This window comes from Sylvia atricapilla, chromosome 11, assembly GCF_009819655.1.
Source record: "Sylvia atricapilla isolate bSylAtr1 chromosome 11, bSylAtr1.pri, whole genome shotgun sequence".
NCBI classification, from domain to species: Eukaryota; Metazoa; Chordata; class Aves; order Passeriformes; family Sylviidae; genus Sylvia; species Sylvia atricapilla.
In genome coordinates, this window is record NC_089150.1 from 3,980,108 (window position 1) to 3,998,519 (window position 18,412).

An 18,412-nucleotide genomic window follows, 5' to 3' on the forward strand; every position below is an offset into this window, starting at 1 on the left:
GGCCAGAGAGATGGAAGTATTGGCAGAGGAAAAGGGAGTTAGGAGGGAGAAGAAAGGCAAAAAAGAAGCATAAAGAGCTGGAGAAGTAAGGAAAATAAAGAAGAAAAAGTGAGAGAAGAAGGGAAGGAAATACTGCATGTTTTACTGATGTTCTCCTCTCACAGAGGACAGAAGTGCCCAAAGGTACCACCATTAGTGGTTAGACCTTGGTTTGTACTGAATTTCAGTTGTGTGTATGTAGAAACAGGGGCTCATTGGGATGGACAAGACCACGGCCTGGCATTTGTGCTGCAAGGAGCCAGTGAGGCACTGCTTCTGACACTGGGGCTCTCTGCTCCCAGTGCTCCATCTTCTCACTGTCTTCCCAAGGATCTTTGGTGGGAGCCAGCCCTGCTGAAGATGAGAGCTGTTTTCTCTTGTGCCCCTGGGTGCCGTGGAGCAGCAGGGCTTCGGCAGAGGCAGGGATTGCCTGTGGCAAGGAGGGGAGAGCCACAGGAGAACAGGAATCCAAAGGGGTTCTGGGCTTCCAGCAGGAACTGGCATTGGTCCGATTCTTACTCAGGCTGTGGGATACATTTGGTGCTGCTCTGCCCCAGACAAGATGAGCACAGCACTTCCCCACACGGCCATACCCACAGTTCTGCCAGGTATCAGCAGAGGCTGGATTGAGGTCTACAGGTGGTTTCTGTTCGCAGAGGGAGCAGTGGCAGCACTGGGTCTGGGTCTGCTGCTGGCCAGTGAGCAGAGGCAGTGTGGGCACTGGTCCATGCTGGCTGCAGTGGCTGTGGGCTACCACTGTGGGATGTGCTCTGTCTGACCTGCTGTGGAATCCTCCCATCCTGCTGCAGGATCTCCCCGGGACCTGCTGTGTCCTGTCCCCAACTTGCTGCATGATGTCCCCCAATATGTTGTGGGATGTTTTCCCCTCTAACCTGCTGTTGGGGGGGAAACCTCCTGTTCCCTGCTCCCTGATCAGCTGTGGGATGTGCATAGCCAGCCTCGGGATGAACTGCTGTGGGACATCCTCACACCTGCTACACGGTGTACCCCGGCCAGCCCTGGAACGATCCCAGCACACCTCCAGCCCCACTGTGGGATGTTCCCCCAAGCCGCGGGATGTTCCCCCAGAACTGCTGTGCGATGTTACCCCCTACGCCCAGCTCCCCCAGAGCTGATGCGGGATGTCCGCAGCCCGCTGTGGGATGTCCCCCACACTCTGTTGGATGTCCCCAGCCCGCCGTGGGATGTCCCCCACACTCTGTGGGATGTCCCCAGCCCGCCGTGGGATGTCCCCACAGCCAGCCCCGGGCTGGCCCCATCCCTGCGCGGTCCCCCCGCCCTTTTCCCCGCAGCCGCGCACCTGGGCGCGGTGTGTGCGCACGGCGCCCGCGGCCGCGGCGCTGCCGGGCGGGGGTGACTCAGCCCCGGCTTTATAACGCCGGGACGGCTCCGAGGCCGGCTCCGCTGCGCCGCACCGCGCCCGCGGGGAGCGCCGGGCCACCGCACCGCACCATGCGGAGCCTGCGCGGAGCCCCGCCGCCGCCGCCGCTGCTACTGCTGCTTCTGCTGCTGCTTCTGGCCGCGGGGCACGGCGCCGTCATCACCGGGGTGAGCGCCGCCGCTCGGCACCGACGGCACCGACGGGAGCCGGCCCCGGCACCGGGAGGGCTGGGGGGAGCTGCGGGGCAGGGAGAGCTCTGCCGCGGCCCCGGGGACGGGAGCCGGGGTTTGCTGGCGGGGAGTGACAGCGGGACTGGGGGAACCTCCTGCGGTAATGGGTGCCCGGAGAGAGGGGAGCGCTCTGCCGTGCGGGATGTCCGGACAGAGGGAACCGCTCTGCCGTGCGGGATGTCCGGACAGAGGGAACCGCTCTGCCGTGCGGGATGTCCGGAGAGAGGGAACCGCTCTGCCGTGCGGGATGCCCCGAGAGAGGGGAGCGCTCTGCCGTGCGGGATGCCCCGAGAGAGGGGAGCGCTCTGCCGTGCGGGATGTCCCGAGAGAGGGGAGCGCTCTGCCGTGCGGGATGCCCCGAGAGAAGGGAGCGCTCTGCCGTGCGGGATGCCCGGAGAGAGGGGAGCGCTCTGCCGTGCGGGATGTCCCGAGAGAGGGGAGCGCTCTGCCGTGCGGGATGTCCGGACAGAGGGAACCGCTCTGCCGTGCGGGATGTCCCGAGAGAGGGGAGCGCTCTGCCGTGCGGGATGTCCGGACAGAGGGGAGCGCTCGGCCGTGCGGGATGTCCGGAGAGAGGGGAGCTCTCGGCCGTGCGGGATGCCCCGAGAGAGGGGAGCGCTCTGCCGTGCGGGATGCCCGGAGAGAGGGGAGCGCTCTGCCGTGCGGGATGCTCGGGGCCGGTCTCTCTGGGTGAGCATCGCCGAGACTCGGGCTCTGTCCACAATCAGGACGGAGCGGTGTCCAGTGTGCTGACGGCCGGCCGGAGCTGGGATAAGGGATAACGTGGGAGGGAAGGTAGTGCCGGGTGATGAGAGGTGACAGGGCTTGAGGGGTCCGTCTGGGATAAGTGATACAGGACGTGGCATCTCTTTAGGGCTGAGGGATGCCCGGAGCTGCGGGTCGGTCTGGATTAAGTGGTATCAGAGCCTGGGGGTCACTCTGCAGTGAGTGATGCCAGGATGTGTCAGTCTCTGCATGGGCAATGCCAGGACTCGTGGGTCTCTGAGGTGAGGGGATGCCACAACGTGGGGTCTGTTCCTTTGGTGTGAGGGATGTCTGGACTCGGAGGGATTGTCTCCAGGCTGGCTCGGGAGTGTGCAGAGATTCCTGCTGCTTTTCCAGGGCTGGAGCTGTCTCCCCATGGAGCCCCAGCTGTCCTCAAACCTGCTCTGAGAGGGTCTGGCTCAGGGCATTGCACTGCCCACTGTGCACCCCAAGTTCCTCCAGCCCCTCCGTGTATGGGGCAGGATTACAGTCCTCAGAAAATGTTCTTATCCTTCTTTTTTTTCTTCTTTGTCTATGACTGTGCTGCTTTTTCCCCTCAATGGCCACCCCTTGCAAACAACTCTATGTTGTTGTTTTCAGGCTCAAGGTTCACTCTGGTTGTAAAAACATTTTTCCTCAAGACGTTATTAAACCCAAAGCATTGCATCACTTTTTAGTTTAAATGATTTTTTAAGTGTTTGCTTTGGATTAATAACTCAGCACTTGCATTCCTTTGAGAGTTTACATGTCTCTTGTAACCACCAGAAGTTGCACTCCCAGCAGTGGATTTCTCTGTGGCTGTCCAGGCTCATTGTCCGGACCCCTGAAGTCCATGAAACAGCTCGTGAGCATTTTTCTGGAAGTCGGATCACTTCCCGGGACTAATTATTTTTTTTTTAGAGCAGACAATGTGAAGGAATTTTTTAATATTTGAGGATTTCAAGTTTATTTTAAGTAGAAACATTCCCAGCAACAGAGGAACAGTTTATCTGTTATTAGAGTTGTGGCTACACCTTTAAAGCATAATTAATCCATTAAATAAAGTAATTGTGAGGCACTGAATAATAGATCAAGGACAAGGCAGATTCAAAAAGTAAAAAGAGATTAGGACTAGAAAATGTTACTTTATTAACAATTGCTGAGTATTTCTCTTAAACCACTTTGATTCATTTTTGGCTTTTGATGAACAGACAAATCTCAGATGAGAGCTGACGTAGGTGTTCCCCAACCTCTGAGCCTGCAAGGTGTTTTCCTTTGCAATTTAAGGATTTTTTGCAAACTTTCCTCACTTCAGTGGCGGTTCTTGTGCTGACACCTGTTGCCTTTGCAGCTGGCATTTCACTTGGGATATATTCTTGGGCTGATTTTCCAGAAAATTGTGTTTAAATGAAGTGCTCATGTGGTGTTTGGGGAAGTTTAGGAGTAGCAGCAGGAATTACACATTGCAGATAAGGTGTGGGCAGGAATGCTTGGGTTGAATAGTTTTAAAACTTGTCATACATTTTTGGAAAGGGAGCCCTAGAAGTTCTGCCAGATGTAAATATATGTGTGTGAGTTTAGGAAAGAAACAGTTCAGCCTGGACATTCAAGACCGTTGCTTGGTAGAACATACTCAAGTAGGTTTTTCAATTGAGTGGTATTTCACCCCAGGACCAGTCCCACAGAGATGAATGGAGTTTGAGATCTATAACTGAGGAAAAAAAAAAAGGGAGTCAGCAGCTGACAGGTGAGGAATAGCAGAGCTTGTGACTCCAGCTGAGCAGTGGACAGGGCTGTGCTGGGGGCAGCCAAAATCACTGGACCTGCATTTTTATATTTTTATTTGTGACTAGGGCAAAGTAGCATCATGAGTGTTTTTTTAAGAGAGAGGTCAGGAAGTGGATATTATCTACCTGGCAGGGTGGAGTTGTAGTTTATGGCTCTGTGTTTAGGAGCTGTTTGGGTCACACACACTACTCAATAGTGATCCTAACACAACAGCTTCTTCCTAAACTACTGACCGATCTTCACACACGTGTTTTGGTCTGGCTTCTGCTGGTCAGTGCAATATTTACTCAGTGAGTACAGTCTGAAGTCATTTATCATATAAAATCCCAGGGTAGGATCAGTGGGGTTTTTCCCTGAAGAGAATGTTTACTCTGAAATGCGCTTTCCCCAGAGCTGTTATCATAATTTATGGATGTTTTTGTGAGTTTCCCATTTACGTAGTGCTGACCAGTGCCTTCAGTCTCTCACTGCTGCTGTCAGACACCCAGGGCAGTGAGTAAATCAAGCTTACATTTGGGGTGTAATCAGAACCTTTAAGTGATGGCATCTCACTGGAGAAAGGCAACTGGTTTTTGCATCAAATCTATACAAGCTTTTGATTAAAAAGTAACTGAAAGATGTACAGTTACTTGTTTTCAGACCCTAATGTGGCAATTGCTCTTCATGGTTTGTGGGTTTGAAAACATATCCACTGATTTGCATTTTGGTTTTTGCTTATCTAAGCTGTATTGGGTAAGTGGTGAAAATATTTTTTTGCCTCCCGTGAAGGGGAATGCTACCACAGCAGCTTTTTTTTTTTTTTTTTTTGGATATGAACACTTATGCAAAGCCTTTCTTAAGACCTCTTTTAGCTATGTGTAATCCTAGATAACCACAGAATCCATATTTAAACTTTTGGTTTAGCTACTTCCACTTGGACTTCTCTAACAAAACTATCATGCAGCCTTGCAAGGGCACTCACAACCATGGTATTAGCATATGAAGTTAGAACGAATAGTTACCTAAAAGACATTAAATTAATGGATTATTTCCTACCTTAGCTTCTCCATAAGACTGCTTTAGTGACTCTTTTGGTGACAAATTTATTGTGGTTGGTCCTTGCTCCTGCCTGAGCTCACTCAGGCACTGATCTGGAAACTGGTAAAGTGAGTGGCACATCCTATGGTCTATCAGTGCTCAGAAGTTGGGATTATAAATCACTGACAGTCGTGGGTTTTGCCCAGAGCAGCTCCATGTGTGGTCCTGGCTTTAAACAATTTGGTCTCAACTCCAAAATGTGCCAGGAGCCCGCACGTTCCAATCCATGGGAGACACAAGTATTGCAAATCAGCCTTAAATCTTATTATTGAGCCTTAATGAGCCATGATAACTTAGGGGTGCCAGAGGCAGCTCCTGAGCCCCTGACCTGTCCTATTTCTGGACGACATTTATTACTCATTTAATTTGCCTAATGCTGTGTTGAACCCCAGGCCTGTGAACGGGACCAGCAGTGCGGAGGCGGGATGTGCTGCGCCGTCAGCCTCTGGATCCGCAGCCTGAGGATGTGCACCCCGATGGGAAACCTGGGAGACGAGTGCCATCCCTTCAGTCACAGAGTGAGTACCTCACCTGGATAGGGCCTGTGGGGCTGGGGGAATGTCCTGAGCTATGCATCACATGGCACAAAACCCATAGGTGGAGGAAAGGCAGGGAAATTTTTACAACACCCAGCCATCTGCATCTGTATGGGAACAGCGATGAAGGTGCCGACGTAAGGAAGTGCATTACTGTCAGAATTATGCCGAAGAGAATCAGAGGATGAAAGCACTACATGCTTCCCAGATTGTTTTCTTATTAGTTTGTTGTTGCTGCTTTGTTTTGCTAAGTGATCCGAAACAGCGTCAGCAGCTCCCAAGCCCAGCCCTGCCAATCCTTACTGGTGAGAGCAGGAACACAGCAAGTGCCAACCTCAGTGGTAGTGGGCAAGATCCTGTCACAAGCCTAAAAATGTCACCAGTGTTGGTGTTGGGACACCTGGTGTGTTGAGAAGGCATTGACACACGTTTGGACTTGAGTAAAGTCCCCACAGGTTCTCTTTGTTTCTATTCTACCTATTAATTTCAAATATATATGTATGCATACATATATACACACACACTGTATTATTAATACAGTGATTTTAACAAATGTGTTTATTTAAGGCTATGTAATTATGTATTTGTTATGCAGTATGAAAAAGCTCCTTATTTTAAACACAAAAGACTGAATAAGATGTTACCAGGGAGCTCGAGAACCTGGTGGTCTTCAGAGCCATCCTCAGGAGAGAGCACAGCCCAAGAGCCATCACAAGTGGAGGATAGAAGTCAATAAATTCAGATCATAAATGTGCAGCTAGTTAGCTGCCTCTCTCAGCGTTCTGTCCTGGCTTTTCAGCTCGGTATTAACAGTTTATTTTCTCAGTTTTAGGAAGGTTAAGGCTCTATTTTATTGCAGTTTAACTTTTAGAATTTCTGCTGTGATATTCGGGACCAAAGTGACGTTTTAACTATGTGATGTAGCAGATTTTTCTTGTAAGGGCTCTTTCCATTACCAGGAATTAGGATAAGAGAAATCGTCTTCTAGAGGGTTTTATGAGCTTATTGTTATTGGGCAATAATTTAAACTGTCTGATATATTTCAAGCTGATTGCCTGGATAATTACAATCAGAGAAGATGCCTGTCCACCCCAGATTTAGTCACTGATGTTTATAAGCTTTATGAGGTTAATTTTAGATTTTTGATCCCTCACCCCACTGATCTTCCTGAGAAACACAAAGCAAATTGATTTACTATAAAACATGAAATGAGGTTATTTTAAGGATGGAGGGTTTTCTCAGTGGTTCCTCACTTGTAAATACTTGTGTAGGGAGCAGCTGGGTGCCCTGATCACAAAAACCTTTCATTTACCTGCAGGAGAGGTCAAAAGCAGGTACCACCAAGGCCATGGCACCTCAGGGACATCCAGAGGAGCCAGGAGATAACTGGAAGAGATGACTGGCAGTTGGGGCTTCACCTTCCAGTTTCCTTCTCAGCAGCTAGATGGTGATGGACTGATGCCATCAGCAGTCCCAGCTGGAATTTCCAGGCTGGGTTTGAGGCAGGGCCAGGCAGATGAGGTTTGGCAGCATGGGAGTCCCACTGAGACTGGCAGGTTTTGAATAAATCCCCCAAGTTGTCAGAAAGTTGAGAGCTCAGGGTTTGGGTTTTGCTGCAGGGCTGTGTGTGGGGCACCCAAAGGGGTGATTCCCATGGGGAGTCCCCAGCAAATGTGGTTGTTGACTCTCTTCTCACACTGAAGCAGAAGGGCTGTGGTGGGTTGTGAAGGTTCTTGCTTCCATTTTTCCTTGCTAAAGTCAGGATTAATACACGGGAAACACAGATTTCAAGTTTGGACTTGGATGTTTTTTATTTCTTCTCTATAGTATAGTCTCATGTGTTGTGAACTCTAACAAGGAAGGTGAGACATGGTTCTGTCTGTAACTCTTTCCAAGGTCTTTTAAACATAGTCTGTCCAATAATGAGATGACACTTAGATTATTTATATTTTTCACCCAATAATGACCACTCAAGGCCAACAATGCAGACCTTTTTCACCCAATTATAATAAACCACCTGAAACCATGAAAAAGGAGAAAGGTGAAGAAAGAACAACTAACCTCCACCCTAAAGTCTCCATCTTGCCCCATATATATCACTATGTACTAAAACCTAAAATCCTCAGTTTCCAGAATTCCAAGAGCAGGTGGCATGGGGAAACCCATGACATGCCTTGCCCTGGGGCTGCTCTGGGCAGGAGGCTGGTGCTGGCCCAGGGCACTGCAGCAGATGTGAGCCCTCTGCCCACCTCCTGCACCCAGTGGGGTGTCATTGGAGTCAGGCTGATGCTTGGCATCATGCACAGAGTTCTGTGTGGGACTTTGTTTAAGACAGAATTTGTACACTGACACAAGAAAATCTTGGAATATTAAAATTCTAGGCTTCGACCACACAGAAATCTGGAGGTGAGGGAATTAGGGCTGCCTGCCTGGCTGGTAGAAGTGGTTTTGTACTTCTGTGCCTCCTTTGCTGCATCCAGGGAATGCTCAGTGTGTGCTGCCAGCTGGCAGCACCACAGCTCCCAGACATTTCCCACTGGGCTGTCCTGCTTGGCTCCTGTAAGAGACAGAGCTTGTGACCAAGTTGTTGAAGAGTGTCAGTACATGTGCATGTCATGGCACAATTAAATTTGTCTAATGTACTCCATATGTGCTCCCTGCGGCACACTGAGGCTGGAGGAGGGTGGGAAGAAATGAGAAACCTCTGCCCTGTGGTGAAAAGGATCCTGCTCAAAGGGAGGTCAGGCGAGGTGACATCCAGAGGTCCCTTCCAGCCTGTTTACCACGGGACACCGAGCCTCCCAGATCCTGCCCTGTGCCGTGTGACAAGGCAGGATTCGGGACACACAGGAAACCCTGCACAGTGGCACCGCAAAACGTGATGTTAAAGGCCACTGTAGTTTCACAACAAACTCCTTTATGAAACAGGAGTAAATGGAGAATATGTGTCATCCCAGATGTAGATTTACACAGCTAACATCCTGCTCTGCATGGACGAGGGCGTACGACGGGGCTGCCTTTGCCATCCGCTCTGTGCTGCAGCTCCCGGGGAGCTCTGCCTGTGAACGGGCAGCATTGCCCATATCCCCACTATTCCTCCCATTTCATCCCCCCTCAACCCCCAGTGCTGTGGGTCTGCCTGTCACTGATGTCCTTGCTTTGTCCCCAGGTCCCCTTCTCCGGGCGGCGGACGCACCACAGCTGCCCGTGCCTGGCGGGTCTGGCCTGCCTACGGACTGCTCACAGCAGGTTCAGGTGTTTGCCTGCCTTCAGGAAAGAAGATGTCTTCTTTTAGAAGGAACTCTTCTGCACTAGAAAGAGCCATCAGTCAGTATTTTCGTTCTTTCGTTGTTGTGACCAAAAGAAAAAATAATTAAAAAATGGTACTTGCCAGGGGAAACCCTTCACCACACTTTCCTGCCTCACCAACATCCGCTGGAGATGAGACGATGAGATGCTGCTGTTGTGGCCAAGGTTTTCAGGAGGGATTCGCAGTGGAGGACGCTTTCATTTTGGGGTAGCCAAACCACATCTACTAGAGCAGGGGCTTGACCATTCCTGAATCATTTTGTGGGCTTCATGGTTCCAGTTTAACCCCAGAATGAAAAAAATTCCAAGTTTATAGCCAGTTTTGGGAAAATTTGGCCACATTTTTACACTTTGGAATACCTGAATTGGACTGAGAGTTGGATAACTGCATGGTGTGAAGCATATGACAGTTGCCAAAAGAACTGTATTTACATTGTATTTTGTATTTTATTAATATAATTTTATTTGTAAGTTAGGCACACCTCTAGGGTAAAGATTTAACCAATAGATGTAGTTCTACACTTTTAAAAAGTGGCAGGTGGAACCAAAGCATTTCAGTATTCAGAGCATTAAAAGACTTTGTTATTTTAGTATTGTAAGATGAGAAGTTGTTGTTACTTGAACTGGTGTAAAACTACCTGATCATCTCAAACTATGTATTAAGATGTAGTTTACATTAAAGAAAAAAGGAACCCTGAAGTTTATTGTAATAGGCTGCCTGACTTCTTGTATATGTATCAAATTTGCTGTGCAAAAATTCTGTATCAGAATAATGGCAGTGTATGATTTGATTTATTTTAATATTATAACATTATTTTGTCATTGTGGTTTTTCATTTTTATTCAGTGTAATCTGTTATCCCACACTTGATTCACCCAAGCTAGCAGAGCTCCTTATGGATAGCTTAGCAAAAGATTATGTGCCTCTGGCTGCTTCTTGGGAAACTTGGAGTTTACAAGGCATGAACTCCTCAATCAAGCTGCAGTTTCAGAATTTGGAGGAATCTTAGTGTAAATAATACAAGAGGTTTTTCTTGGCTCGTGCCTCAAAGGATCAACTTCAGCCCAGCAAACGTAAGATTTGTGGGTTTTCTATGGAATACTGTGTGACTTCATGTTTACTTGTCAGTCCCCAGAGCTGGAATTCCAATAGTTTGTGTGAATTCAGGTTTCTTGCTCTCAGACATGCAAACACATGCCAGAACTGAAAAAGTGAAGTCATTACTCTTTCAACAACCAGTGCTTTGCTACTGGTGGAGATGGGCGGAGGTTGGAGAAGTGAGCACACCATATCCAGGCCAGACCTGGAAAAAGTAGAGGAGAAACATCCCTGTGAGTTACCAGGCCCCTTCTGCTGGGCTCCACAACCTTCCTCAGGAGACAGATAAGAATAATTGGATTAGTTCTTGCCAGATCCTCATGGCTTCTGTGTATGTTAGGGATATAAAAGTCTTGAGAGAGATCATATCCTCCTGGCTGAAGACAGCCCATCCCCAGGGTCCCCTCTGTATTTTGCCTCCCCCTTTGCAGTGGTGATACTGCAGCTGTGCAAGTGGTGACAGAAAAAAAAAAAAAAAAGGACTGAAGTGCCACTAAAGGGTAACTTTACATCTGGTTTGCATTAATATGCTCAGGTACAAAGTGCCTGCATTCGATCTGAAGTCTCAGAGGGGCTCAACACTAACCCAAGGGGTTGGTGAAAGGCCAAGTGATTTATTGAGTTCAAAGTGACATGCCAGCACTGCAGAAATTCCATAACCTGGGTTTAAAACCAAACCCCAAGCCTGATTCTACCATTGTCACTAAATAGGGGGCTCCTCAGACACCATGTGCACCCACAAACTCTGGGTTTGCAGGGGAGGAACACACTGAAAGCGGGGGGGTTGCTCTTCATGTCTGTGCCCGTAAAATAAGCTCAATACCATTGACTTCAATTTACGTAAAAACAAGAAGAAAAAATAGAAGCAGTCCAAAAGTCCCTGTGTCCCATCTCTTGCTCCATTTTTAAAAATCAGAGCACACAAAATGAACCCTAGCAGGAAACAGAAGCCCTACTCCTCCTCTCCTGCCGGCATAATCCACCAGTGACTCCACTGAAGGCAGTAACCCTGGTTTATATCATTGTAAATGAGTGGACACTTATACCTAAGGACTGCCTCAGACCTGCCAAACTGAAATCCTAGGAGAGTTTATCAGACAAGAGCAGAGCAAGTCTGCAGTTGTAATTTGTGCCAATTAACTTGTGGGATTAAGCATTTATCTGGGTAATGAGAACAGCCCCAATTACAGGAGTTCAAAGTTCACACCATCTGTAGCAGGTGGAAATTCCTGTGTCCTGGACAGAGTATTTGGATGGTGCAGCTTTGAGAGATTCATTATCTCATACTTGTCCTTGAGAGGCTTCTCCACATCTTCCCAGCTGACGTAGGAGAGATAAAGGCAAAACCTCACTGTCCTACATCCCCACTATATTCACTCAGCAATAATTATTACGATTCCCCTTTTAGTAATTTAATTTCCATTAATTGACACTCAAAGCGGAGGTTAGTTGAATTGAAAAAATCATTCTGGAAGGAAGATGAAGCTTTTGCATCCCCATTATTTCCTAAACTCTGCCCTAATCAATTATCTTTTCTCCCATCCTAGGGGAGAAAAGCACACCTGCAAAATCCCTTTCATTTCTGTCTGCAGTGGAAGAGGCTGGGGGGACACCCTTTTACCTTTGCTTTACTCTGATAATAGGCAAACCAGTGACCACAAGTATTTCCAAATGTGAATGGCCATGCAGCCCCCTCTGCTTTTCCCTGGGGCCAACTTTTGTTTTGAGTTGCACAACAAATGACTCAGGATGACCCATAGAAAAGGTGGCCAGCCTCAAACCAACCCTGCCACAAAAAGCTTTCTGCAGTTCCCTGTGCAGCTCAGTTTGCCCCAGAATCAGCCTGGAAATTATTCCAGGCCAGGGACAGCCTCCTCACCTGCCTCAAAGAAAGAGAAAGGCCCTTGCAGGAGAAATCAGATGAGAAAATAGAACAGAACTTCTGCAGCCCTGGAACCTCCTTGGTGCAGGGGAAAAGCCTCACTCCCCATACCCACAGCTTGTGAAGAGAGAGGCTGGTTTAAACACTTCCCTTTATTCACTGCACTTAGATCTGTGCCAATGTGTGTTTTAACTTTATTAATATTGCAGTAATTTCATTATTAATAGAAACACGTGCATTAATTTTTAATATTATATGAATATTGATATTACAGATATGCTATAGAATAATGTTGATATCCCACCACACTGGAGGCATTTCTGTGTTTATTACCAGGTTTTGGGTTAGCAGAGAGGCCGTGCAGGAAAGGGCACCACCACATATAATGAGCTGCTGCCTTAATTTGATTACATGCTTATTAGGAAAGGGGAAACGAGGTGTTTGGGGTTTGAGGGTGCACAGCTGGCTGAGCCAGCACACGCCTGTGAGCCTGGGGGACTGCAGGGAAGGCTCTGCTGCTGAGCACCAGCAACCTCAGCTGAAACTCAGCTTCATCTGCGTCCTCCTGCCCACAATTCACCCCTGGGAAATTCTGCCACTTCCAAAAAACAGTGTTATCAATCTTTGAGGGAGGAGGTGACACAAAAGTAAATTATTCAGGTTGTGTGGCAAGGAGGGATTTAACTCTGCATGGGTCCATACAGAAGAGACAGGTCACTCTAAGCAAATACTGGTTTTACAGAACTAATAACTGAAAGATTAACTGGCTGCAGGGTATCGTGGTGTTTGAGAAGATAAAAGGGAATACTGCATACCTCCATGGAGAACACTTTAAGGTAAGAAAAGTGATTATTGTTGGTATTGTTAGTTTGTAGTGGTGTGGGAAACAGTAATCTTGTTGTAGACCCCAAAGCTCTAGTGTGTTTGAAGATCATATAACATTCCCTGTCAAGAGGTGCTTTGCTAATTTTCCACATCAGCACAATCCAACAAAGCAAAGGATGACTCCAGCATGTGTGACCCCATCTGAGGTCCTTGCCAGTGCCTCTCCCCTGCCCCAGGAGCTCTGGGATTTTGTTGTTTCTGCACAGATGGATATTCAAAAGAAACAGAAGGTGCTAAGAACCCCTTGATTTAAACAAGATGTCTCAGGAATTTGATCTTGACAATGTGTAATGGGTTTTGCAGAAGGAATTAGAAAATTGCAAGAAGAGAATAGACTGTGCAAATGCAAGAGGATTTTGGTAACAGCAAAATCAATGTGCCTTTCTCTGTGACATAGCTATGAAATGGCAAAGCAGCGGGGCTACAGTCGTTAGACTGATCAATAATTCTGAGCATGGGAATGGAGATGAGTTTAATGCACATCAGCAAATCACCTGTGGTTTCTCAAGGAGAGGCTTGAGTGCAGGCAGACTAGCCCAGTGCAGTGGGACACACTCCAACGATTTGGCAGGGCAGGGACAATGCCTGCCTTGGAGGATGGTGGCAGCCTTTGGGTCACTCTGCCCAGTCACCAGGGCTGGGAAAGGCTGAAGCTGAGTAATCCTGGTGCACTGAAGGGAAGAGGACAGATGGCAGCTTGTTTTGTGACAAGGAGTACAATGCAGGGTGACAGCAAAGTGTGCAGGAGAGGAGGAAAGAGCAGTATAACCACAGGGGACAGGTGTAAACCCCCCTCTGGCAGGGGTTTCCCAAAAATCTGAGTGTGAGCAGCTTAGTGAGGCAGAAAACGAAGGCAAGCACAATGTCTAAAGGACAGAAAGTCTCCTCTGCAAAACCTGGGCAACTCTGTGCACATTAACTCTGTGCTAGGAATGCCCAGAGCACCCCAGACTGATGCTCCATTGCACTGTGGCACCAGATATCAGAGTGTTACAGGCATGTCCCTGTCCCCAGAAGTTTAAAAATCCCACAGACAATAGAAAGCAAGTGCCTGTGCTGTACTCAGCGTGTACCTGCACCGCTGCAGCCTGAGCTAGCCTGGGATGCAATGCTGTCCTTGCCCTGCATCCCAGCACACGGCACAGGAAGGATGGGCCCTGTAGAGCTCTGCACTGCACTCCTTGGGCAGTGTCTCTCTTCCTGAGCTGGGAATTCCACCAGGTCTCCCAAACTCTGGTTCTGTGCATCCGCTTCAGCATCGTAACACACAGAAAGGATTAAATCTGCTTTTAAAGCATAATGTGGCTTTGTAAATCCCAAGGCAGTAACTCAGTGCAGAAGCAGACTGAAAATATGGCCTTGTTCCAGCCCAGCAAGCAGGGTTGGATCTTCTCTGTTTACTTTTTCTCTTGCACATGTGAGAGCACTCATGCCATTTCATGCATAGATTTGTGGGCTCTTTCACCACGAACAGGCAGATGTGCCTCTTGCTGCAAGGAGTTTCCAAACCAGCAAAGCTGATATTAATTCCAGGGGGTGCAGGATTCACTCTTTATTTACTCCTCCAGGCTACTTGGGAGCCCAGGCAGCAGAGCACACCTCTGACCTCTTTCATGGGGCCAGAAGGGTCAGCTCAGGGAAAGGTGTCAGTGAGGCAGCTGCCAACATTCTGACTCTTTCCAAAAATTTCACCACATCCTGTAAAACTAGCAGGTTTTTAATTTTTTTCCTCCCTAATTTCTTTTCTCACATGGATGAAACCTTGACAGAAAGGTCCCCCCACCCCCCTTCAAATCCAACAGCAAAATGTCTTAACTGTGGTGGTGCCATAATTCCAGCTCCCTTCCCCACCTTTTTATTAAACTCTACAAAGTCGCTAACAAACCTTCCACACATTACAGCCCAGACTTCAACTGTTTGGATTTGGTTTACAGCAGCACTTAGGTTCAGACAAATATTGAACAAACAGTAAGAAAAGGTCTGTCTTGCCGAGTATTTAGGATCTTCTGAGGAGGAAAATCATTGCCAAACCCTCTGTCCCCACTGGCAGCTCTGTTGGCAGGTCCTGCAGAGCCTGGTTTCTGCAGCCTCCCTCATCACCCTTTGGTGCTGCTCAGCCCAAACATGTCCCTCCTTGCTATCACACCACAGCTCCAGCTTTACCCCTGCCTGTGATGCTGCTGGTTCCTTGGCCCAGGGGCCCTTGTTCTCCCCCTGTAGTCACTGCAGCTTGGCTGAACACATTCCCTCTTTGTCCACACCCAGATGTCTCCTGGGGCTCTGCTGGAACTGGCTCCCGGGGGCAGCTCAGCCCTGTGGGCACCTAGAGCTGGTTCTGTGTCCCACAGCACCCTGTGGCACCCAGGGGACTGTCCCCTCACCCTTGGCAGAGCACACCGAGGGACCTCCTGTGTAGTGTGAGTGTGCAAAGCTTAATGAGAGAGGGAAAGGAAAAAGCCCAGTTGATTTACTCGACTATCAAGCTACTCAACAGTTTCCTTTCCAGCACCCTCCTGCAAGTGCTCAGTGACAGATGGGGACAGATTGAGTGGTTCGATGCTGTGAGGTAATATTCCACTAAATCATTCTTCTTTCTCTCACTGTCAGAAGGCACCCAGACTTCAGCCCTTCCTCTGAATCTTCCTGTGTTTCCCTCTTTAATGACAAAGCCATTTTGGCTCTACCTCTACTAAAATTTCTGAGAGAAGCGAGCACTTGCTGTTTATATGCTATGAGAAAATGGGTGTTGTAAAGCAGTTAGCAAAAGGAAGGAGTGAATCACCCTGACAGAGAGGGTTCTGGTGCTGTTTCCTGGTGTTTCTGATTTCTTTTTCCTGCCTTGTGCTGGGGCTGAGCCCCAGCCCCTGGTGCAGGGACCTGGCTGGGCAGGCAGCAGGCTCAGGGCAGGTGTGCCGTGGGCAGGCGCGCAGGCTCACACTGCACATCTCACAGATGGAGGATCCGTTTTTTTCCTCTGGGTGATTTGTTCCAATGGTTAATCATTCTCACACAAACAAAGGATTTTTTTTTTTTTTAATGACATACCAGTAAATAACCCTCAGAAACTTTAGGATGGGCTTTCTCTCCACTGGGCAATCTCTTGATTTCTGCCTACTCTATGAATGCCATGATGAGTGCCTAAAATTAGCTGTGGCTTCACAGCTTCCCTGTGCCCTTGCAAGACTAGCTTTGAACTTGAAAGCCTCCTACACAAAGTGCTTTGTGCTGTCAACCTGGTCACGGCAGACGAGAAAAAATGTGGCACTGAAGACAGTGGTCTTCCAATAAATACATCCACAGTACAGCCATGCATGACTCGAGATCAAAGAGAGAGTGCAAGTGCTGAGGTCATTAAACATTAATAGAAATACAGAAATGCAACAGCTTGCATGAAAGGCTGAGCTTGACTTTAAAGTGATGAAAGCTTGTGTAGTCAGCGATTGTTCACCCGTGATAATGCTCCTGCCATCAGTGGTTCTGTGCATTGGAAAGGTGAATAACTAATCATCCTTGGGACAAAGCATCGAGGTGTGGGGCAGTTAATGACTTGTACCTAGTGAAAACAGGCTCGGAGATGCTCAGCATCAGCTCTAGGGAAAGTCAGAGTGCCACAGATGTCAAGTTGGAAAATCAGGTCCGGGTCACCAGTTCTACAACTGATGGATGAGTAAGGATTTACTCCACACACAAGTCCTTCAGGAATGACATGGCATCAGAAGTCACCAGCATAAAAGGAGGTTTGGGGTAAGATATCCATAGACAGCCCCAACCCAGCACGACTTAGCACTAACTTTTAGGAGACCAACTTCACGGATGGTCTTTCTCAGATGGCTGCATTTCTTCAACATATCATATATTTTTTTAATATTCTGAAGCATAAGAATGCTTCAGCATTCTTAGCATGGGAAATGCTTCCTGGTTCCTATCACAATAGAGTTAATTATAGCCTGTGCAGTGTTTTGAGCAACTACAAAGGAAGCTGTGCTAAAAATGATGACTTTAGGAAACCTCTATTAGAAAACAGCCCCCCTGCCATGTTTCTAATAATTTTTTGATTAGCAGCATAACTATCTAATAAGGTTTCTGGGGTATTCTGATACTGTGTGGAATGATCCAATCTGCAGCCTGAGCTAATGAAGTGATACTTAGCATTGCATTCTGCCAATATGGGTCTGTTACTCTTGTCTGGAGCCACTTCCCTCAGGGCAGTATTTTGGCAATTCTGAGCAAGCGCAGGTGCCCCCAAAGAGCAAGGTGACTGTGCTTAACAATGTGGGGTGAGTGGCAGAGGTCCAGCCACATCCTTTTCTGGGAAAAGAGGGAAAATGCCAGCTTTGCTCTCCTCTGAGCTCTGCACAATGTGTCCCAGAGCAGCCCCACAGCATATGGCAGAGCAGCCTTCTGAAGATGTAGCTGTACCACATCCAGGTAGAGCCTCAGGAAGGAACTGTTGCCATCAGACTAAGCCAAATTCCTGCCCTTTTCCTCGAGGCTACTGGCTTCACACCATTTTGGGAGGCAGCTTTGCCTCCTCTGTGCAGACCTGGTTTTGGAAAAGCAAATGATGACAGCTTGTGGGTTACACATCCCCTGCTCATCCTCCACCTCTAGCATGACCACTGAATGAGACCTTTACCCAACAACAAAATTTGGCTGAGGACAAATGTTCCAGCTCCTTTCCTAGCAAACTCTTTCCAAATCTAACAGCAGAGCTACAAGCACCCCAGAGTACTGCAGGCACTGAGTGCTGTAAATCAGAGATCATCTTAGCTGCTAACTGGGATTTCAGACCAGTGTCATTTTTCAAGCTGGCCTGACATTTAAGTCTTTACTAAAAACCTCCGCTGACTTCAAGATTTTGACAGGAAACGCTTGTAAGGAATGTGTTAAATACCTGGTGAGTGAGTGAAGATGCCAGCAGCAATCAAGATTTTTCTGGAGCAGCACTCAGCACAACTGCAATCCCTCACCGCAGATATGCAGAAGCAGCATGCTGTGACCTCTGAGCCAGACTGTGAAGAATCTCTGGGGGAGATGATATTGGTATTTCCTGTGGTATTCAGCACTTGTGGTGCCCAGAATATGGGAAACTATCATGCAGCTGCCTGGAGGGGTGGAGAGAAAACTGAATGTAGATTCTGGTGAAGCACAGGTCAGTGGAAGAGCTGGGAGAGCCCCGCTGCTGTGCAGCCCACCAAACCTTCTGAGTACTTTGTGTTTTGGCCAGTGGGGATGGGGAGAAGGGTTCAAACCATCTGAGCCTTTGCAAGAGAGCCCAGGACTTGTACAAGCAGCAACAGCTTCCCATGTGGGAATAATTATTAACACCCAGATCTCACTCAACCACTGGCACTTCCCAGTGACAACAAAAGTGCTCTGGTTTTTGTTGGATGGAGGATTTACAGCCACACCTCACAGTCCC

At 48.2% G+C, this 18,412-nt stretch overlaps 1 protein-coding gene across 1 annotated transcript; it reads left to right on the plus strand.

Annotated features, from left to right (window-relative positions):
* Positions 1-1,512: 1,512 nt before the first annotated feature.
* Positions 1,513-9,947, plus strand: PROK2 (prokineticin 2). Its single transcript, XM_066327064.1, has 3 exons — positions 1,513-1,608; positions 5,673-5,798; positions 8,986-9,947. The coding sequence occupies exons 1-3, from the start codon at positions 1,513-1,515 to the stop codon at positions 9,109-9,111; spliced, it is 348 nt and encodes a 115-aa protein (XP_066183161.1). The 3' UTR covers positions 9,112-9,947.
* The last annotated feature ends 8,465 nt before the right edge of the window (positions 9,948-18,412 follow it).